Here is a 22,037-nt window from a genome sequence, read left to right on the forward strand (position 1 = left end):
TTTCATTGTTTTGTAGGTAGAATTTAAGGGATTTTTTTTGCCTAAATACCTTCGTCTTATTTAAGCAAATCTTTGACATAGGTTGCCTATCTTATGGGTGGGATTTATTTATCTGTGTCAGTTGTGTCCAACTCTTCGCGATCCTATGGATGTAGACCGTCATGTTCTTCTGTCCTTGGGATTATCCTGGAATACTGGAGTAGGTTGTGATTTCCTTCTCCAGGAGATCTTCTGGACACAGGGATCGGACTTACACCTCTTGCATTTCCTGCATTGGCCGGCATATTTTTTACCACTGAGCCACCTGGGAAGCCCCTTATTTACCCATGTTACAAACCTTTACTACATAAGATACTTTGTTTTCTTCCTCATCTTTACATTCCTTCCCTCTGAAAGTTTATAACTGTTGAGACCTTAAGCTATTTGTTTTTCCTTCAGATTCCTTATATTAGTTTTATTCATTTTAGCTATGCTTCCTCTTAGAATTATAGTACTGAAGAGTAAAGAGATCTCCCAGTCTCGCTAGTTTGGGAAACTGAGAACCAAAGAAAGGAAGAATTTCACTCAGTGATATGGCCTGTCAACAGCAGAGCATAGGTAGGACTGACATGAACACCAGCCCTCTAAGTATCTTTACAAGCTAAGTGTCTTGGGATCCCAGATTTATTTTAAAAGGTCATGCAAAGTTTGAGGTATGCAGTGTCTGCTAATAAGAATGTGTTTAATAAATGGGAGAAATGTTTTCTCTGTCATGTACAGTAACATCACTCTTTTGAAAAATCATACATTGAGAAAATTTTTGTGACCTATTCTCATACTGTTTACTTAAAACTTAATTTTTAAAATTTTCTAGATATAAATGTAAAATACTTTTATTTTCTTCATTTTCCTGTGAGGTGTCTTTAAGTAAAAATTGCTTCTCTCACTTAATGAACTCTCTGAAATCTCCTTTCTTTTTAGTCATGACGTATTTCTTTTTTGCTACCGTATAAAGTTGATAACATTAAATATATGTCTTAATAGAAAGGCCACTTACTGCCTGCTCAATGATAAGTATCTGGACTTGTTTTTCTGTTTGGGTGATGAACTAAATCCTTTTCAGCCACAATCACTATACCGATTTCCCCCAGGTATCTGTAAAACATCTAACTCTAATTTAGACATAGTAATTAGAAAATATAAATAATGCATAGTTAATTCAACTCAAACTCTCAATATGATATATTGTAGCTGCCATGTTCTTAGTGTGAAAATCTTGAAACTTTCTCAAAGACTTCAGAAGTAACAAAAAGCAAAAACCAAAAAACCCTTTATTTCCTCTGCATATGACAACTAATACAATTTGCATAATACAGTGGGCCTTTTTTCAAAGATCTGTTGAGAGCTAAGATTGTTTTCTTAGTGTTCTTATGTACAAATGGGCATATTTTCATAAACATATCCTAATTAAAAATGAGATCTTAAAGCCTACAAAAACTTCTGATGTCCTACTTAGATGAGCTCAATATAAGTAAGTGAATAAAGGGCATAGGCTCAATGGCACATTAAATAAAAGTTTATAAAGAAGTAAAAAAGAGAGGTAGAGGATATATGTATACTTATGGATGATTCGTGTTGTATGTAGAAACTAACACAACATTGTAAAACAATTATCCTCCAAATAAAAATTTTTAAAAATAGTAAAAAGTGCAAATTCTCAGGCCTGACTCCATACTAACTGAATCAGCAGTTCTGGGGGCACCAGCATTTCCTTTGTAGCAAGCTCTAGGGTGACTTTCCAGGTGACTCTCTCACAGGCAGAGGGGGGAGAACCAACTCTGCATGATCTCCAAGCCACCCCTCACCCCAGACCAAAATCTATGTCTGGTCCCTCTCCAATCTATATGATGTGCATGGCTCATCAGAGTTTCTGCTATAAACCAAATAAGAAGCAGCCTGCCCCATTTGAACAACAGGAACACCCTCTAATCACTTAATTATCTCCTCAAAGAATAAATAAGAATTTTTTAAAATGTAAAAAAGAATCAATAATTAACTCAGAATTAATCTTGTAGAAGTCTTTTGTTATTTCAGAATTAAATCTTCTTTTGATATAAACAATGTCATGTAATAATCAATGTCATGTAATAATCTATTAAGGATACAGAAAATTATTAGAAATAAAATATAATTAAACACTTTTGACAAGAAAACAGAATTGGTGTAGTAACTAGTTAGAACTCTGAGCGTCGCTGTTCACCAAGTGAGAAAGAAGCTGCCGCTGATGCGATCAGACTCCGCTCCTTCCGCACAAAACACGCGCCGATCAGAGAAGCTCCTGGGAAAAGTCGCCCTCCCGCGCCCCTCTTCTCATAAGGGAATTGTTCCTGTTGGCTTTAGAGAAATAAGGAAACAGCAGGCTGGAACCAGGACTAAGAGAAAACTGGTCTGAGAGAGGCAATGGCGGATCCACTGAGGGTTTGGGGCTGCAGTGAGCCGTTCCTGCTCTTCATGCTCCTGGGGACGCTGTGGGAAGCTGGGGCCGGGCAAATCCGCTACTCGGTACCAGAGGAGCTGGACAAAGCCTCCTTCGTGGGTAATGTCGCCAAGGACCTGGGGCTGGAGCCCCGGGAGCTGGCGGAGCGCGGAGTCCGCATCGTCTCCAGAGGTAGGACGCAGCTCTTTGCTCTGAACCCGCGAAGCGGCAACTTAGTCACTGCAGACAGGATAGACCGGGAGGAGCTCTGCGCTCAGAGCGCGAGGTGTCTGGTGAGTTTTAACATCTTGGTTGAGAATACAATGAAAATGTATGGGGTAGAAGTAGAGATAACTGATATTAATGATAACTTCCCGCGTTTCCGGGATGAGGAGGTAAAAGTAAAAGTCAATGAAAATGCGGCCGTGGGAACACCATTAGTACTTCCCTTCGCTCGAGATGCGGATGTGGGTGTGAACTCCCTCCAGAGGTACCAGCTCAGCTCCAATAAACACTTCTCTTTGGATGAGAAAAGCGGAAGAGATGGACAGAAATATCCAGAGCTGGTACTGGAACAGCCCTTGGACCGCGAGAAAGTAGCTGTTCACGATCTCCTACTCACAGCTTTAGATGGCGGAGACCCCATACTCTCTGGTACCACGCACATTCACGTGATGGTCCTCGATGCAAACGATAATGCGCCCCTGTTCACCCAATCAGAGTACAGAGTGAGTGTTCCAGAGAACATAGCTGTAGGCACTCGGCTGCTCACACTAACCGCCACGGATCCAGATGAGGGAATAAATGGGAAATTGACATACTCTTTTCGCAATGAAGAAGACAAAATTTCAGAGACTTTCCAACTTGATTCCAACTTGGGTGAAATCTCAACTGTGCAACCACTGGATTATGAAGAATCCAGATTCTATGACATGGAAGTGGTAGCTCAGGATGGAGGTGCTCTTCTTGCCAGCGCTAAGGTACTAATTACAGTACAGGACGTGAATGACAATGCGCCTGAAGTGCTCCTCACCTCTCTGTCCGGTACCGTCTCTGAAGACTGTCTTCCAGGAACCATAATTGCACTGTTTAGCGTACATGATGGTGATTCTGGAGAGAATGGCGAGATTGTGTGTTCTATTCCCCGGAACTTGCCCTTTAAACTGGAAAAGTCAGTTGATAATTACTATCACTTATTGACAACTAGAGCTCTGGACAGAGAAGAGATCTCAGATTACAACATCACAGTAACTGTCACTGACTGTGGAAATCCACCACTGTCTACAGAAAATCACATCTTCCTTAAAGTGGCAGACATCAACGACAACCCTCCCATTTTCCCTCACACCTCATACTACACCTACATCCCAGAAAACAACCCCAGAGGCATATCGATCTTCTCTGTGAATGCCCACGATCCCGACAGCGGCAACAACGCCCAGGTCACTTATGCTCTGGCTGAGGACAAATTTCAGGGAACGCCTCTGTCATCCTATGTGTCCATCAACTCTGATACAGGAGCCCTGTATGCACTGGGGTCTTTCGACTATGAGCGGGTTAGAGAACTGCAACTGTGGGTGACAGCCAGTGACAATGGAGACCCTCCACTCAGCAGCAATGTGTCCCTGAGCCTTTTAATCCTGGACCAGAACGACAACGCACCTGAAATCTTGTATCCTGCCCTCCCCATCGATGGCTCCACGGGTGTGGAGCTAGCACCCCGTTCTGCAGAGCCTGGCTACCTGGTCACCAAGGTGGTGGCAGTGGACAGAGACTCAGGACAGAACGCCTGGCTGTCCTACCGCCTGCTCAAAGCCAGTGAGCCAGGACTTTTCTCGGTGGGTCTGCACACGGGCGAGGTGCGCACAGCGCGGGCGCTGCTGGACAGAGATGCGATCAAGCAGAGCCTGGTGGTGGCGGTCCAGGATCACGGCCAGCCCCCTCTGTCTGCCACCGTCACGCTCACCGTGGCTGTGGCTGACAGCATCCCAGATGTGCTGGCTGACTTAGGCAGCCTCGAACCCTCCACTGACCCTGACGACGACTCAGATCTCACTTTGTACCTGGTGGTGGCTGTAGCCTCGGTGTCCTGCGTCTTCCTCGCTTTTGTCATCGCGCTGCTGACTCTCAGACTGCGGCGCTGGTACACGTCGCGCGCGCTGCAGGTTTCGGGCAGCGGGTTGGCAGGCTTGCCCGCCTCTCACTTTATGGGCGTGGACGGGGTGCGGGCTTTCCTGCAGACCTATTCGCACGAGGTCTCGCTCACCGCGGACTCGCGGGGGAGTCACGTGATCTTCCCGCAGCCCAACTACGCAGACACGCTCATCAGTCAGGAGAGCTGTGGGAAAAGCGAGCCTCTCCTGATACCCGAAAAGATAAACGCAAAGGAAAGAGAGCTAGAAGTTCTTCAGGTGAGTTTTCTTTTCTTTTCAGTAGGAATGCTTGGAGCATTTTCTTCATTTGTTTTCATCATTTTTCTCCCACATTCAAAATCGCTTAATTATGTAGTGAATCATTATTTATTTGCTTTATTTAATGATGAACTTGATTTAATTTGATAATTGATGTTTTCTCCATTTGTTTTCTAATTATATTTTGAGTTTAATGTTTCTTTCTATACTATGTGGGCATTTTAGGAACTCTAGCTGATCTCCAGATGCTTAAGTGAAGCAAGGATTATTTTTTTAAAGTGGCTGTACATAATCATTTTATGCAAAGACTTTCTTATACTAGAACTGTTTGTTAATAGTTGTTTGATTAGTCCAAATTGTTAGATGTAATGTTCTCTTTTGAATATTTGCCTAAACACCATAGTACATATGTTTGGAAAAAGTATTCCACAGCATTGGTATTTTAGTACCTGCAATTTAGTAATAGTAATAATTTGCATAAATCAGTGGAAGAATATAGAAATCATGATGAATATCAGAAAGACAGATTAAATTTATAGTGATGATAATATCTGTGGCATTCTAAAATCTGGAAAGTTTGAGTTAAATTATGTAATAATTGGACATGTGTATTTGTTGAGAGAAGAATTCAATAAGAGGGAGACTTTGAATTGTGCTTTAGAATAAATTCTGTGATGCAATTTAAAATCTCCAAATAATTAGATACAGTCATTAAATACAAGTATGCCATACACTTGGCATCTTCTGGTTACACACAACCCCTCCACTTTTCAGGATCACCATGGACCTAATTGTTTGCATTTCTGCAAGTGCAGGTACAGTTCTGCTTTATTACAAGAGTTTAAGATCTGTATTTGGAAAGTCAATTAATGGAATAAAGCTCAACTGATTAAATAAAATAAGACAGGACAAAAGAAATTAAAGATAAAATCCTCTGTCTTTGTTTTATCCTCCTCCCTCCCTCATGTGCTGTGTATATCTGCATTACAGCTAACCAGAGCTCCTCAGAGATGGGAATGCCTGCCTGACTGTAAAGATCAATATTTTTTTTTTCTTCTGATGCTATCTGTGTAACTTCTTAAAAGAATAGTGTTCTTTCTCAGCTCTGTAGGGGGTCCCAGTGACTTTCTGCTTGCTTTGTACTGCTTACCTGGACCATGGATCCTTGGTGAACTTTACACAAAATATCAGTACATTTTTTTAATATATGATCCTTTGTTTCAAAAAATGCATATTACTGTGCCTTCAACTTCCAACAGGTGGAGCAGTTCTCAGAACTTTCTGAGAAGCTGCTTCCTTGGTTATAATCTTCAGTTTGGTTTGAATAAAATCCCTTTTTTTTCCTTAACTTAATAGTTAATTAAATCTTTACTGACACAATTTTAAAACGACTTGGAAATTTTAAAAATTATTTCTCAGGGATGTATTCATCTTAAACTATGAGATTTTTCTGATGAAATACTACTTACTGGTCTGTGTGTCTCAAATTTCATGAATATGTCTTATATAATGGAAGAATTGTGTGCCCTATTCATTTTTGCATATGGTTTGCTGGAGATGATTTTTAGATCCTTTTTTAAAAATATTTTTCAATCTTTTAAATTCTGTACTTTCAACAACTTGAACATCAGCAGCAAAGTATGAATAAACAGGGAAAATGGGAATAAACTATTATTAACAGACCCATAGGTTACATTACTTAATCACATGAAAGGGTTATCATACATTTGGGAATGTAGGACCACTTGATTTTTCTTTTTTAATATTTATATGAAGGGAATCTAATTATATATGGGTAATTTTGACCTCACTGCATACAATGTGCAGACTCACTGAATAGTGAATTCATCCAAAGAGTAGCAAAAGAATCTCTGTGATAGGTATAGATGTCATTCACTCATGCATGAAAACCTACTTTCCATTATTTTTGAAGTAAAAGAATACTGTATAGATTTGGGTATATGTTCTAGGTTCTTTTTCATGCAATGGGAAAAAAATTTTTCTATATCTCTATAAACTTCAATAGCCTTTACATAATAAAATGTTTGATCTACACACTGTGAGTGTATATACTATGTATACTCTATACGCTTAAATATTTGAATCTTTAGTTTCATATGTGTTCTGAAAAAAAACTTTCCTGTACTAACTGCAGTGTTCATACAGTGGTAAAAAGAAAAAAAAAAGAAAGAAAGGGGGGGGCACTTGCTCTGTCATATTTTGAAGCAAAGTCTTGTTATTTTATGTTCTTAGTACCAGTGAATTTCTGTTTAGAATCCTGGATAAATGAGCTTTTCCACTATAAGATGAGTTCTACTTTGTTATACATCTTCCAAGCTTTATAATGATAATGCATTATGTGGTTAAAAAACTATTTCTGAATTAATATTCTAAGACACCTATCAGAAACATGGAAATTGGAGTACTTATTGATAAAGCAGAGTGTCTATATCAAAGAGTTGAGATAATCAGATAGTTAAAAGGCGACCAAGAAAAAGTAGGGCTACATAGATCACTTTCTCTGAAATATATCTTTATGAGGATTCATACTTCACTTCCAAAATCCAAATAATTCACCATTGCTGAGCTACATAAGAAAAAACAATACAATTAAAGACAATGGTAACATAGTGTGGAAAAAAATAAGCTTAGTGAAATAGTTTTAAAATCATGGTCATTTAATAAAAATAGACTTGGAAACTAAGGAAAAGAGAGTTTCTTGCTTCTTACCATACTTCTGTTTTATAAGGACAACCAATCTCCTTGCTATCCATCAATTATTTGGAGGAGAAGATTATAACATCTATGGGATAAAACTAAAAGCTGTGAGATTTATAACTTTTATAAGTTAGAAGAAAAGAAAGAGCGAAATAACAATACATATCAAGGTATTTCACTTATTTTAATATTACACTCTCTGCAACCACTTTCATTTGTGTCACTTTCCAGATATTATTTTATTTGGTCCTCAATTTTACTAAGGCACACAGGAAAGATGTTATTATGGCCACTGTATGAAATGGAAGATGAAAGCATGATGATGCCAATAAACATCATCAGCAAGATACCTCTGGCTTTGAGGAATAAAAATCACCTGATTCGGAGGCATAAAGCTCAAGTTCGAAGAAATTATAGCGAGAAAGAAGATATAGTAAATATTTGAAATGCTAAAATCCTTATAGCATGGGACAAATGAGTATCTGTATCAGGACACAAAGGACCCGTCTTCTAGCCGGCTTTGTATTTGAATCTGCTTTAGTAATCACTAATGCAGTTCTGCAGCCGAGTCGCGGGGTGCCGCTGTTGCCTAGTGCTGAACAAAAAGTATCAGCTCCTCCTGACGCAGAGGAATCGCCTGTGGACCGCGAAATCGCGAGATCTGTGCACTTTCAGGTTTTCTGCGGCGGAAATATCTATGCGAGAATCGGTCTGTTAAGACCTGTCAAGGAGTCTCCTGCTCAGAAATTCTTGGGATAATTTAGCGGTCACAGCTCTTCTGAATCAGAAAGGCAAAGGCGCGGAGGGTGGGATGGGAAACCGCTTGGGACCGAAGCTCCAGGCTGGGCGGAGGCGAATGCTGTTTCTCTTCCTACTGTCTTTGTTCCGCCCGGCGCTTTCAGAGCAAATCCGCTACACTATTCCAGAGGAGCTGGCCAGGGGCTCGCTGGTGGGGAACCTCGCCAAGGATCTAGGGCTTGGCCTGCGAGATTTGCCTACTCGGAACCTGCGGGTTAGTGCAGAGAAGAAATTCTTCACAGTGAGCACCGATAACGGAGACTTACTTGTGAGCGACCGTATAGACCGAGAGCAGGTTTGTGGCAGGAAGTCAGTGTGTGTTCTGGAATTTGAAATGGTCGCTGAAAAGCCTTTGAACTTTTTTCATATAACCGTGGAGATTCAGGATGTCAACGACAACCCACCGACCTTTAGCCAAAATGTCACTGAGCTGGAAATCAGTGAACTGACCCCAACTGGAGCCACCTTTGCCCTGGAATCTGCACAAGATTCAGATGTAGGTGTCAATTCCTTGCAGCAGTACTACCTCAGCCCTGACCCCCATTTCTCTTTGATCCAGAAGGAGAACCCAGACGGCAGTAGATACCCGGAACTGGTATTGAAGGCTCCCCTGGACAGAGAAGAGCAATCCTGCCACTACCTGGTCCTCATGGCTGTGGATGGGGGTGAGCCAACCAGAAGCTGCACTACCCAGATCAGGGTAGTTGTGGCGGACGCAAATGATAACCCGCCAGTGTTCACCCAGGACGTGTACAGGGTCAATATTTCAGAGAACTTACCCCTGGGTTCCTCTGTGCTAAGAGTGATGGCCACTGACTTGGATGAGGGCATCAATGCCGAGATTGCCTACACTTTTATTAACGTTGACAAGGCAGTAAGACAACTGTTCAAGCTGGACAGTAAAACAGGGGAACTCACCACCCTTGGAAGACTGGACTTTGAAGAGAGAGAGAGCTACACAATTGGGGTAGAAGCAAAGGATGGTGGACATCACACTGCCCACTGCAAAATACAAATAGATATTTTGGATGAAAATGACAATGTTCCTGAGATAACCCTGGATTCTGAATCTAAATATATAAAAGAAGACACTGAGCTTGGGACTGTTGTTGCTTTGATCAAAACACATGATCTAGATTCTGGATTTAATGGGGAAGTCTTATGCCAAATAAAAGGAAATTTCCCATTTAAAATAGTTCAAGATACAAAAAACACGTACAAGCTGGTGACCGAAAGAGTCTTAGATCGAGAGAAGACTCCAGAATACAATGTCACTATCACAGCTACGGACAAAGGCAAGCCGCCCCTTTCCTCTAAAAGAAGTGTCAGCTTGAAAGTCTCCGACGTCAATGACAACGCTCCGGTTTTCCACCAGGCCTCCTACGTGGTCCACGTGCCAGAAAACAACCCACCCGGCGCCTCCATCGCCCAAGTTAACGCTTCGGATCCCGATTTGGGGCCCAATAGCCAGGTCTCCTACTCCATCGTGGCCAGCGACCTGGAGCCGCGCGCGCTGTTGTCCTACGTGTCCGTGAACCCGCAGAGCGGCGTGGTGTTCGCGCAGCGCGCCTTCGACCACGAGCAGCTGCGCGCCTTCGAGCTGACGCTGCAGGCCCGCGACCACGGCTCGCCCGCGCTCAGCTCCAACGTGAGCCTGCGCGTGCTGGTGGGCGACCGCAACGACAACGCGCCCAGGGTGCTGTACCCGGCGCTGGGACCCGACGGCTCGGCGCTCTTCGACACGGTGCCCCGCGCCGCGCAGCCCGGCTACCTGGTCACCAAGGTGGTGGCGGTGGACGCAGACTCTGGACACAACGCCTGGCTGTCCTACCACGTGCTGCAGGCCAGCGAGCCCGGACTGTTCAGCGTGGGGCTGCGCACGGGCGAGGTGCGCACGGCGAGGGCCTTGGGCGACAGGGACGCGGCCCGCCAGCGCCTGCTGGTCGCTGTGCGCGATGGGGGACAGCCGCCCCTCTCGGCCACCGCCACGCTGCTCCTGGTTTTCGCCGACAGCCTGCAGGAGGCGCTGCCGGACCTCAGTGACCGCCCGCCACCCCCTGACCCCCAGGCTGAGCTGCAGTTTTACCTGGTGGTGGCCTTGGCCTTGATCTCGGTGCTCTTCCTCCTGGCAGTGATTCTGGCGGTCGTCCTAAGTTTGCGACGCTCCTCCAACCCTGCCACCTGGAGTTGCTTTCAAACTAGTTTTTGCTCCAAAACTGGACCTGGAGTCCTCCCCAACTACGGGGAAGGGACTTTACCTTATTCCTACAATCTGTGTGCGGCCACACATTCCTCAAAGACTGAGTTTAAATTTCTCAATATAAAGCCTGAAAATGCTCCACCACAAGACCTTCTATGTAATGAAGCCATTTGTCTTGAAAGTACCAGTAATGACAATCCCCAAGTGACTTCTAATTCAGTCAATTTGCAACAGGTGAGTTACTTCAAAACCTTTTCCTCCCATAAATATTATTAGGTTTCAGATCATTATTTTAGAAGTTAAAAGTATGCAGGCTAACTCTGGCAGTTTTTGGTGTTTTATTGATTTTGGGGGGGACATAGAATGGAGATGAGAGGGGGTCTTAGAAGTTCTTTGATCACGTATCTGTGTTACAATAGTTCTTTCATAGAATGTCACTTAGTAATAGTCTTAAAATTTCTATTAATTCTAAAACAGTATGTCCTGAAACATTTTTAATATTCTAGTATCTTACATTCTCACTGTAAGACATTATTTGTATTTGTCTAGACAATTAAGTGGTTTACATAAATTCAGTGTAGTCAGTCCTAAACACTATGTGTTATATATAATATAAATATAAGAATAATTTTTCACTGTATCCTACATATTTTCACTTTCATTGCGTTTTCTTTAAAGTATACACAAATATTGGCTAAATAGTGCAGTTCTTAATCTATGTTAATAAAAATAGGTAATAACATCTAAAAATGACAACCCCTGTAACGTAGTGGTGGATTGGTTCTAAACATGTTCGTGGTTGTTGGTGCCCTTATTGAAAATTAGACAAATATAAACGATGGTGGAGTGTGGAGTTCAAAATTTACGGAAAAGTGTAAAAGTATTTGTGTTCTCCAAGACCCTAAGAGATGTCACAAAAATAAGCATCATTCCAAGGAACATTTAAATTTTCAGAATACGACATTTTATTTTTCCAAATGCTTTTCATTCTTGGGGAGAGAAATACTGAGTATCATCTATGCATATTTAGCAGAAATAAGACCCTTATGTATTGATGGTTTCCGCAGAACGGTGCAGTATTAAGTTAGGACTCTAAGCGTCGCTGTTCACTAACCCGGGTAAGGAGAGCAGTGAGAACTCGAGTTATATCCTCAAAGCACAAAGCAGATTATACAGGAAAAGCTCTGCCGCTGCGCAGAAAGCCTTCCCTAAATCGATTCGCATCTGATCGCTGCTTGTTTATTGGCCTTGACCGCCAATTCTGAGACGCTCCAAACTGATGCGAACGTGTTCCGCCTGCTCATAATCCCAGGGAAGTCCAGAACGAGCCAGTAATGGCGGTTCTGCAAAGCCGCTGGCATTACTGCGGGTTGATCCTGCTCTTCGTACTCCTGGGGACGCTGTGGGAGGCCAGGGCCGGGCAGATCCATTACTCCATTCCTGAGGAGCTGGACAAAGGCTCCTTCGTGGGCAACATTGCCAGGGATCTCGGGCTGGAGCCCCAGGAGCTGGCAGAGCGGGGAGTCCGCATCGTCTCCAGAGGTAGGACGCAGCTCTTTGCTCTGAACTCGCGAAGCGGCAGCTTGGTCACCGCGGGCAGGATAGACCGAGAGGAGATCTGCGCTCAGAGGGCTCGGTGTCTGGTGAATTTTAACATCCTTGTTGAGGATAAATTGAATCTTTTCCCCGTGGAAGTGGAAATAATGGACATTAATGACAATGCACCCCGATTCTTAAGGGAAGAATTGGAAGTAAAAATTACCGAAAACGCAGCCTTATCCTCTCGATTTCCACTAATGGAGGTCTATGACCCGGATGTGGGAGTGAACTCTCTCCAGGGCTGCAAGCTCAGCGAGAATAGTCACTTCTCCGTGGAAATGCCAGGTAAAGCTGATGGGCCCAAATACCCAGAGCTGGTGCTGGTGCACGCGCTGGACCGGGAGGAACAGGCCATTCACCACCTGGTCTTTACTGCCATGGATGGCGGTGACCCTGCCCGCTCCAGTGTGGCTCGAATCTTGGTAACTGTCCTAGATGCAAATGACAACGCTCCAGTCTTTACTCAGCCTGTGTATCGTGTGAGTGTCCCTGAAAATCTACCAGTAGGTACGCCGGTGTTGTCGGTAAATGCCACGGACCAGGATGAAGGAGTTCACGCGGAAGTAACATATTCTTTAGTGAGGATAACAGAAAAAATCTCAAAGACTTTCTGCCTGAATGTTTTGACTGGAGAGATAGCAACTTCTGCAATTCTGGACTATGAAGACACCAGCTTTTATGAGCTGGATATTGAAGCCCGGGATCGCCCAGGTCTACAAGACAGAGCCAAAGTCTTAATTACTGTCTTGGATGTGAATGACAATGTACCAGAAGTGGTAGTTACATCTGGAAGCAGATCAGTTGCTGAAAGTACACCACCAGGCACAGTGATCATTCTTTTTCAAGTATATGATCGAGACTCTGGACTGAATGGCCTGGTAACATGTTCTATCTCAGAAAGTTTGCCATTTGAACTGGAAAAATCAGTAGACAATTATTATCGACTAGTGACAAATACAGTTCTAGATCGAGAACAGGTATCCACATACAACATCACTGTGACAGCCACCGACAAAGGAATGCCGCCTCTGTCTACAGAAATGTTCATCTCCCTAAATGTGGCAGACATCAATGATAACCCACCTGCTTTTCCCCATACCTCCTACTCTGTCTACATTCCAGAGAACAATCCCAGAGGTGCCTCCATTTTCTCCGTGACTGCACATGACCCTGACAATCGTGAGAATGCCCAGGTTACCTACTCCTTAGCTGAAGACACCATCCAGGGGGTACCTCTGTCCTCCTACATCTCCATCAACTCTGACACTGGCATCCTGTATGCATTGCACTCCTTCGACTATGAACAGTTCCGTGACCTGCAGTTGAGAGTGATTGCAAGTGACAGTGGGGACCCGCCACTCAGCAGCAATGTGTCTCTGAGCATATTTGTGTTGGACCAGAATGACAACACACCTGAGATTCTGTACCCTGCACTCCCTACTGATGGCTCTACTGGTGTGGAGCTGGCACCCCGCTCTGCAGAGCCTGGCTACCTGGTCACCAAGGTGGTGGCAGTGGACAGAGACTCAGGCCAGAACGCCTGGCTGTCCTACCGCCTGCTCAAGGCCAGTGAGCCAGGGCTCTTTGTGGTGGGACTGCACACGGGCGAGGTGCGCACAGCGCGGGCGCTGCTGGACAGAGATGCTCTCAAGCAGAGCCTGGTGGTGGCGGTCCAGGATCATGGGCAGCCCCCTCTCTCGGCCACTGTCACGCTCACGGTGGCTGTGGCTGACAGCATCCCAGATGTCCTGGCGGACCTGGGCAGCCTGGAGGTCCCGCACGACTCTGATGCTTCAGGCCTCACACTGTACCTGGTGGTGGCGGTGGCCGCAGTCTCCTGTGTCTTCCTCGCCTTTGTCATCGTGCTACTGGCTCTCAGACTGCGGCATTGGCACCTGTCACGTCTGCTCCAGACTTCCGAAAGCGGGTTGGCTGGCGTGCCGGCCTCTCAGTTTGTGGGCGTGGACGGGGTGCGGGCTTTCCTGCAGACCTATTCGCAGGAGGTCTCGCTCACCGCGGACTCGCGGGGGAGTCACGTGATCTTCCCACAGCCGAACTACGCGGACACACTTATCAGTCAGGAGAGCTGTGGGAAAAGCGAGCCTCTCTTGATTCCGGAAGATTTTTGTAAAGAGCAAGACTCCGCTGTTCAGGTGAGATTAATTGCTTTTATTGTTCTTATTTGAACAGTAAAAGTGAAAATCCTCTTGGTTCAGTGCCTGATATTCTTAGTCTTTTGCAGTGAATTATATAGTTTTGAGAAGGTTTTTCTTTTATATCAGTAGAGGTCTATTAAATCTTAGTTTTCTCAAATTTCACCCCAAAAATCTCAATAAAGTATGTCCTGAATTTCCTTTAACTTTTCTCCTCTTGGTAAGCTCTTTGTGCCATGGGTTGCTTTCCTCTTGCTTCTTAGTTATTGTTTTTCTATTACGTGGCATATCTGAGATTCTTTCTTTTATAATGTGAAAAACCTCAGAATTATGGCATCTGATAAGGAAGATCTTTTTTCTTCCCAGTGTTAACTAAAATAAGTATTTTCTAAAATGATGGAATCTATGAGAGATATTTTCCCTCTTAACTAATTAGGAATCAAAAATGATTTTATAATAAATAAGAGTAATTGAGATGTGAAGACTTGAATAATATTCCTAGAACTGTCTGTTATTCTTTTCAGGACAATCACAATACTTATAGCCTTCAAGTTAAACTTTAAGTTAAAAAGACTTGTCTTATCTACCTCACATAAGCTCTGGGAAAAGAAAATAATTTTATTAAAAAACATTCAAACTATAAAGTAGTACAGTGAGCAAGTATTTGTTTACATCACCATTATTATAATTTTGGATTGTTAACAAATAAGTATAAGTACCTGATGCTGTATGCCCACTACAATGATTTTTTTTTTGCAGTCTGCATGTTTGATAGTATTTAAAAATGAATGTGAATTGTTAAATGTGGCAAGTAGTGTCCACTTACAAGATATATCTCTAAAAATAGAGGACTAGTGAATGAGAGAGTGAAGGATTAATAGTATTCAAATAAGAATTTAAATGATTTAGCATACTTAGCCCAGATAAAATAAAGCTTTTGTTACATGGGAACTCTATTCAAATATTTAAGGAAGGAAGAAATGTCATTTAAAAGAATGATTACTCAATTCATCATAGCACAAAGGTGTGAATAAAACTATGTCTTGATGAGTAGAAAACAGCAAAGTTCTGAGTTGTTAAACAGAAAATGAGTTGCCTTAGGAGCTAGAAGATTCTGTTACTGGTGCTTTTCAAAAATAAGTTGATGGTCCTGAGATTAATGGAATACAGGAGATAATATAATTTGATGAGTTGTTGAATTTCTAGCTAGCCAAGCTCTTTTCCAATCCTGAGCTTAGGGTTCTATTATTTGATAATACAATGGATTTGCCACTTGTGCATCTTGATTTGGTATGCACATGTAAAATAGACAATTCAGAAAATGCCTTGAAAATGAATGAGAACTTCATTTGTAACCTCAAATTGTTAGTATTTGTAAAGATAATACTGAGTTGATATCTTTAACTGCTAAGGATAGTTACCGCATGTTTTTCTAAATCACTGTTTACTTTCAGCAATTGTTATAGAATTATTTATTTCAAGGTTTCAAGTGTATATGACTAACCAAAATATTACAATCATACACATTTCAAATATAACTTTTGGACATTTGTGATATGATTCTTTAGTGGTTTAATCAGAATTTAATGGTAGGTAATTTTAAAGACTTCAATCCTGGGTATTGGTCATGGGAATCAGATGGGCTTTTATAGAAATATTAAGATTTGTTTCATGTACTCTGAGAGTGTGTTATTTTAGTATATTACCAACTCTGGATGATTAAACTAACCTTATACATCCATTGTTAAAAGCAGAGCTCACTAGAGGTCTCGTGGCTGTTAGACTGGTTTATTTTCTTATCTGCTGAGTAACTGAGATAGGAGGCTAGTTTTCTTTATTCTCTTAACTGAATTACCTGTGAGTATTTCATTTAATCAAATAAAATGTCTCACTGACAGAAAACCTATTAGATTCTACTCTCACAGTAGTCATTCGTTCATGTGAACTGACCAAGTCTTAAATCCTGGCAATCATGGAATTTGCTAAGTTGTGACTGAGGCTCCTTTGACTTACATACTACAGGTCATTATTAATAAGATTAGAAGTCTGATAGTTTGAGCATATAATGATTTGGAACCACCAGGAAAAAAAAGTCTACCAAAGTATTGGGCTGCTTTATTACCCAATTCTGATCAAATGTTTGGAATGGAGATCAAAGGGGAAAGAGTAAAATCTCTGAGAGGATCATTGGAAGAAATATATATCATTGCCTGGGGATGAATACCTAAACAGAACTCCAAACAAATATTTCTTCAATAGAAAAAAAGTTGCTTAAAGAAAAGAGAGGACTTCCCTGGTGGTGCAGTGGTTAAGAATCCATCTACCAACGCAGGGGACATGAGTTGGATCCCTAGTCCTACAAGATCCCACATGCTTTGAGGCAACTAAGCCTGTTGCTCCACAACCACTGAAGCCCTAGAGCCTGTGCTCCAAACAAGAGAATCCACTACATGAGAAGCCCATGCACCGCAACTAGAGAGTGGCCCCTGCTCACTGAAGCTAGAACCCAGCGCAGCTAAAAATAAATAATTTAAAGGAAAAAAAAAGGAGCAAAAGTAAATAACTTACTGCCTGGGAAGACAAATAAACTTTCCATAATTTTTTTATGTAAATAAAAAACAACTCAACAACTCAAGCCATGCAACAACTCAACCAATAATAACACACTCCCTTTAAAAGTACAACATTATTTCAATCTTATACAGTAATTTTATGTTATATTTAAACACCTTGGTGGTTGAGTAGAGATCTTTAATATTTCATTTTATGTTGTAGAGTAACTTAAAAAACTTGATTATCTCCTTTATCTAGATTTTGTTTAGCTCCAAAGAAGGTACCCAGAAGTGTTAGGTTAATCAAGACTTTTTAAAAATAGTAGAATAAGAGACAAATATGAGATGATGCTATAAATTTTGAAGTATCAGATAGAAAAAAATCATGATGTTGGGAATCATAATATCTGTACATGAAAGTTTTGATTGAAAATGTCTGCAAGTACTCATGTCTTTAATGACCGTATACTTACACCAACAAGAAATTCAAGATTGCTACTGAACAAATAGTTTTAAATTACTATTTATGTAGTTAATCTGCAGTACTCATATTGTTTCCCTTGAACAAAAAGTAAGATCTTTCATCTACTTGAAAGTGAAAGTGAAGTTGCTTAGTTGTGTCCCACTCTTTTCGACCCCATGGACTGTAGCCTACCAGGCTCCTCCGTCCATGAGATTTTCCAGGCAGGAGTAATGGAGTGGGCTGCCATTTCCTTCTCCAAGGGATCTTCCCATCCCAGAGATCAAACCCGGGTCTCCTGCACTGCACACTGATGCTTTGCTGTCTGAGCCACATAGTGAAAGCAAATATGATATGAATTATTTTGATAGATTGAATTGGCATTTCATTCAAAGTATTCCCTGTATTTTGTAGTAATGCCATCAAAGACCAGAAATAGATTAGTTAGTTGCAAACTTGTCACCAACTGAGCTAAGTTTTTATAAGTATTACTTCTAGTTCTCCCTTCTTGTGCTGCTAGTTACTCCCCAGGGCTTAAGATATTTTATAAAGCAAGGCTATTTCTTACCAGGTCTTCATTTCAAAACAGGCCACTCTCTTCTGCAACTATGTGAAGGAAACTTTGTTTTATTTATGCCAGCAGAAAGTAACCTCAGATCCATCAACAATTGAGTTTTACTTCATTAATAGCAGTGGAGCAATGAGTACCTCTAAGGATATGCTCAGGATAGTCCAGCTTGTATGCTCAAAGGTTGTTCAGAGACCCATCTTTTCTCAAGTATAGGGTATGATGATTATTTAAATTGCATAATTAAAAGAAGCAGTGACACCAACACTTATGAATCCACAGCCAGTGGAATCTGCAAATTTCTGTCTTCTCTACAAAATGAGTTGCTTCTATAGCTGATTGTAGCTGCTTGGCTTCTCACCTATCTCTAATGGCACTCTTTGAGCATAAAGCATCAATCAAGGCCAACAATGATTCCCTTTTTTTCTTCTTAGGAGATTTGGAGTGTGGTTATTTCCATTCCTACATCGGTTCTATGATTATGTAGTCAAGGATAAAGCAATTCCCTCTCATTTTAAAATTTATTAAAATAAAGGAATTTAACTAAACAGTCTCTAAGGTTTCATTCAATAAAAAGTTATTACATTACTCCTCTGTATATTATAGATAAAATGGACTCTGCCTTATTACATAGTTGTGTCTAGAACATAGAATATGTTCAGTATTATTGAATTAATTTAAATATGCTGATATAAATGTTTCTACATAATATCTTACATATACAGACACCTTTTAAAAGTAAATCATACTTGTTTTATTTGAATGACTGATTTTTATCTATGTGAACTGAAGTGTGAGGCAGTGTCTAAGAATCATTTCAAAGTTGCAATGCAGGGCAGAGAATTTAAAAGAATTATCTGGGATTAATAAACACCCATCCATGAACATTGTTACATTAAGTTACAGTTTCTTAAAATTTATTTTAAATGATGTAGCAGAGATGCATGAATTGAAGAAATGAAAGAATTTCATAGGATAAAACAACTTTCTGAAAAATCAGTTATTTTGCTTCAGTATGGTGCAGTAACTTAGTAAGGACTCTGAGCGCCGCTGTTCACCAACCAGGGGTGAAGATCCGCCGGAACCACTGAGCTTTTACAGCACAAAGAAACGCCAGACTGAGATAAACTCTGTTCCAAGCTGCACTAAATTTAGTCCTCTATACCACTGGATTCTGGGCTTCTTTTCCGAATACACAGGGCTTCACGCAGGCGTCCTGGCATCCAGAAAGAGAACAGGAGATAGGCCAGTGTCTGAAGATCAGCAGGACAAGAATGGCGGCTCGGCAGAGGGGCGGGGACTACAGAGCTTTCATCCTGCTCTTCATCCTCCTGGAGACCCAGAGCGAAGTCTGGGCAGGACAGATTCTCTACTCCGTGCCTGAGGAGACAGAGACGGGGTCTTTTGTCGGTAATATCGCCAAGGATCTGGGACTGGAGCCCAAGGACCTGGCGGAGCGCGGGGTCCGCATCGTCTCCAGAGGTAGGACGCAGCTCTTCGCTCTGAACCCGCGAAGCGGCAGCTTGGTCACCGCGGGCAGGATAGACCGGGAGGAGCTCTGCGCCCAGAGCGCGCGATGTCTGGTGAACTTTAACATCCTGGTGGAAGATAAAATGAGTCTTTATCGTATAGAAGTGGAAATAATGGATATTAATGACAATGCTCCTAAATTCTTGACGGAAGAAATGAATGTGAAAATAATGGAGAATACAGCTCCTGGGGCGCGATTTCCGTTAAATGAGGCTAGGGATCCGGATGTGGGCACGAACTCTCTCCAGAGCTACCACCTCAGCCCCAATCGCCACTTCTCCCTGGTTGTGCACACCGGAGAGGATGGAACCAAATATCCGGAATTAGTGCTGGAGCAGGTACTGGACCGGGAAGAAGTGGCAACTCACCACCTCCTCCTCACCGCCTCTGACGGCGGTGACCCACCAAGATCCGGAACCGCCCGTGTCCAAGTAACAGCGGTGGACGTGAATGATCATGCGCCAATCTTCTCTTTGCCCCAGTACCAAATAACTGTCCCTGAGAACGTGCCAGTGGGCACAAGACTGCTCACGGTAAGTGCTATAGATCTGGATGAGGGAGTGAACGGGGAAGTGACATACTCTTTCCTGAAAATAACTCCAAAAATTCTACAGATATTCCAGCTGAACTCTCACACAGGAGAATTATCAACTCTAGATTGCCTAGATTATGAAGAATCTGGCTATTACGAAATGGAAGTTCAAGCTCAGGATGGTCCTGGTAGTATAACAAGAGCTAAAGTACTGATCACAATTTTAGATGTGAATGACAATGCCCCGGAAGTGACTGTAACATCTGTAGGCAACTCAATCCCCGAAGACACTCCTCCTGGAACGGTAGTGGCGCTTTTCTACCTTCAAGACCGAGATTCTGGGAAGAATGGCCAGGTGACCTGCACTATTTCAGAAGATCTGCCTTTTAAATTAGAAAGATCTATAGACAACTACTACAGATTGGTGACAGCAGAAAACCTAGACCGGGAAAAATTCTCTGCATATAACATCACGCTGAAAGCCACAGATGGTGGACGCCCACCCTTGTCCACGGAAACTCACATCACCATGAATGTGGCAGACACCAATGACAACCCACCTGCCTTCCTGCACTCCTCATACTTTGTCTATGTGCCTGAGAATAACCCCAGAGGCACCTCCATCTTCTCCGTGACTGCACATGACCCTGACAGCAACGAGAATGCCCGTGTCACATACTCCCTATCTGAAGATACTCTCCAGGGGCCATCTGTGTCCTCCTACGTCTCCATCAACTCTGATACTGGTGTCCTATATGCACTGTACTCCTTTGACTATGAGCAGTTTCGGGACCTGCGGTTGCGAGTGATTGCAAGTGACAGTGGGGACCCACCACTCAGCAGCAATGTGTCTCTGAGCATATTTGTGTTGGACCAGAATGACAACACACCTGAGATTCTGTACCCTGCCCTCCCCACTGACGGTTCCACGGGCGTGGAGCTGGCACCCCGCTCTGCAGAGCCTGGCTACCTGGTCACCAAGGTGGTGGCAGTGGACAGAGACTCGGGACAGAACGCCTGGCTGTCCTACCGCCTGATCAAGGCCAGCGAGCCAGGGCTCTTCGCGGTGGGGCTGCACACGGGCGAGGTGCGCACAGCGCGGGCGCTGCTGGACAGAGACGCGCTCAAGCAGAGCCTGGTGGTGGCGGTCCAGGACCACGGGCAGCCCCCTCTCTCGGCCACTGTCACGCTCACGGTGGCTGTGGCTGACAGCATCCCAGATGTCCTGGCGGACCTGGGCAGCCTGGAGGTCCCGCACGACTCTGATGCTTCAGGCCTCACACTGTACCTGGTGGTGGCGGTGGCTGCGGTCTCCTGCGTCTTCCTCGCCTTTGTCATCGTGCTACTGGCGCTCAGACTGTGGCGTTGGCACAGATCTCACATGCTTCAAGCTTCAGGAGGTGTCCCCGGAGGTGTACCGGTATCTCAGTTTGTGGGCGTGGACGGGGTGCCGGCTTTCCTGCAGACCTATTCGCACGAGGTCTCGCTCACCGCAGACTCTCGGAGGAGTCACGTGATCTTCCCTCAACCCAACTATGCGGACACACTCATCAGCCAGGAGAGCTATGAGAAAAAGGATCCCTTGTTAACATCCATAGATTTTCCTGAATGTAAGGATGAAGCTCAAAGTATTCAGGTGAGTTCAGTCATTCATTCATCTTTATATCGTCGAGAAATTATATTTTGTGTAAATGTCATTGTTTTGCGAAATACGTGATTTGAAGATGAAGTTAAAAAAACTTTCAAGTGATAAAGCAAGATTGTTTATTTCAGTGGTGATTTTTTAACATGGAACACTTACTGACAGAGTGTTTTAGTACCATATTTATGGTGAAAGCATATGGACAAGATTGTGACTAAGTGGATAATCACATTTTTATGTCTTGTATTTATGTTCCTAATGGTGTTCTTAATTCATGTATTTTATAAATGAGAGTGAATTGTTAAGTCTTATTGCACAAGGTTAGCAAGAAAGTACACCTCAGCCTTCTCAGGATTCTCTTTAGATCATATCTGTAAAAGGTTGTTGAAGAAATTTTCAGTCTGCAAACTTCTTTTTCT

General features: G+C 42.8%; 1 protein-coding gene across 12 annotated transcripts in view; it reads left to right on the forward strand.

Moving 5' to 3' along the window:
* Positions 1–22,037, forward strand: part of LOC133062488 (protocadherin gamma-C5) — a 178,017-nt gene that overhangs the window by 27,868 nt on the left and 128,112 nt on the right. The window contains exons 1-2 of one of the 12 annotated variants that reach the window (XM_061151553.1): positions 8,396–10,816; positions 11,650–11,905. The exons of 6 other annotated variants lie outside the window; for them this stretch is intronic. In XM_061151553.1, the coding sequence (XP_061007536.1) occupies positions 8,396–10,816; positions 11,650–11,670 (2,442 nt within the window). In that variant the 3' untranslated portion in view covers positions 11,671–11,905. Of the gene's footprint in view, positions 1–483; positions 1,995–2,310; positions 4,867–8,395; positions 10,817–10,874; positions 14,335–18,501; positions 21,613–22,037 lie in introns of those variants that run through there. 5 more of the 12 variants (XM_061151550.1, XM_061151535.1, XM_061151543.1 and 2 more) reach the window with 5 other exon arrangements.

The sequence above is a fragment of the Dama dama genome, chromosome 9, assembly GCF_033118175.1.
Source record: "Dama dama isolate Ldn47 chromosome 9, ASM3311817v1, whole genome shotgun sequence".
NCBI classification, from domain to species: domain Eukaryota; kingdom Metazoa; phylum Chordata; class Mammalia; order Artiodactyla; family Cervidae; genus Dama; species Dama dama.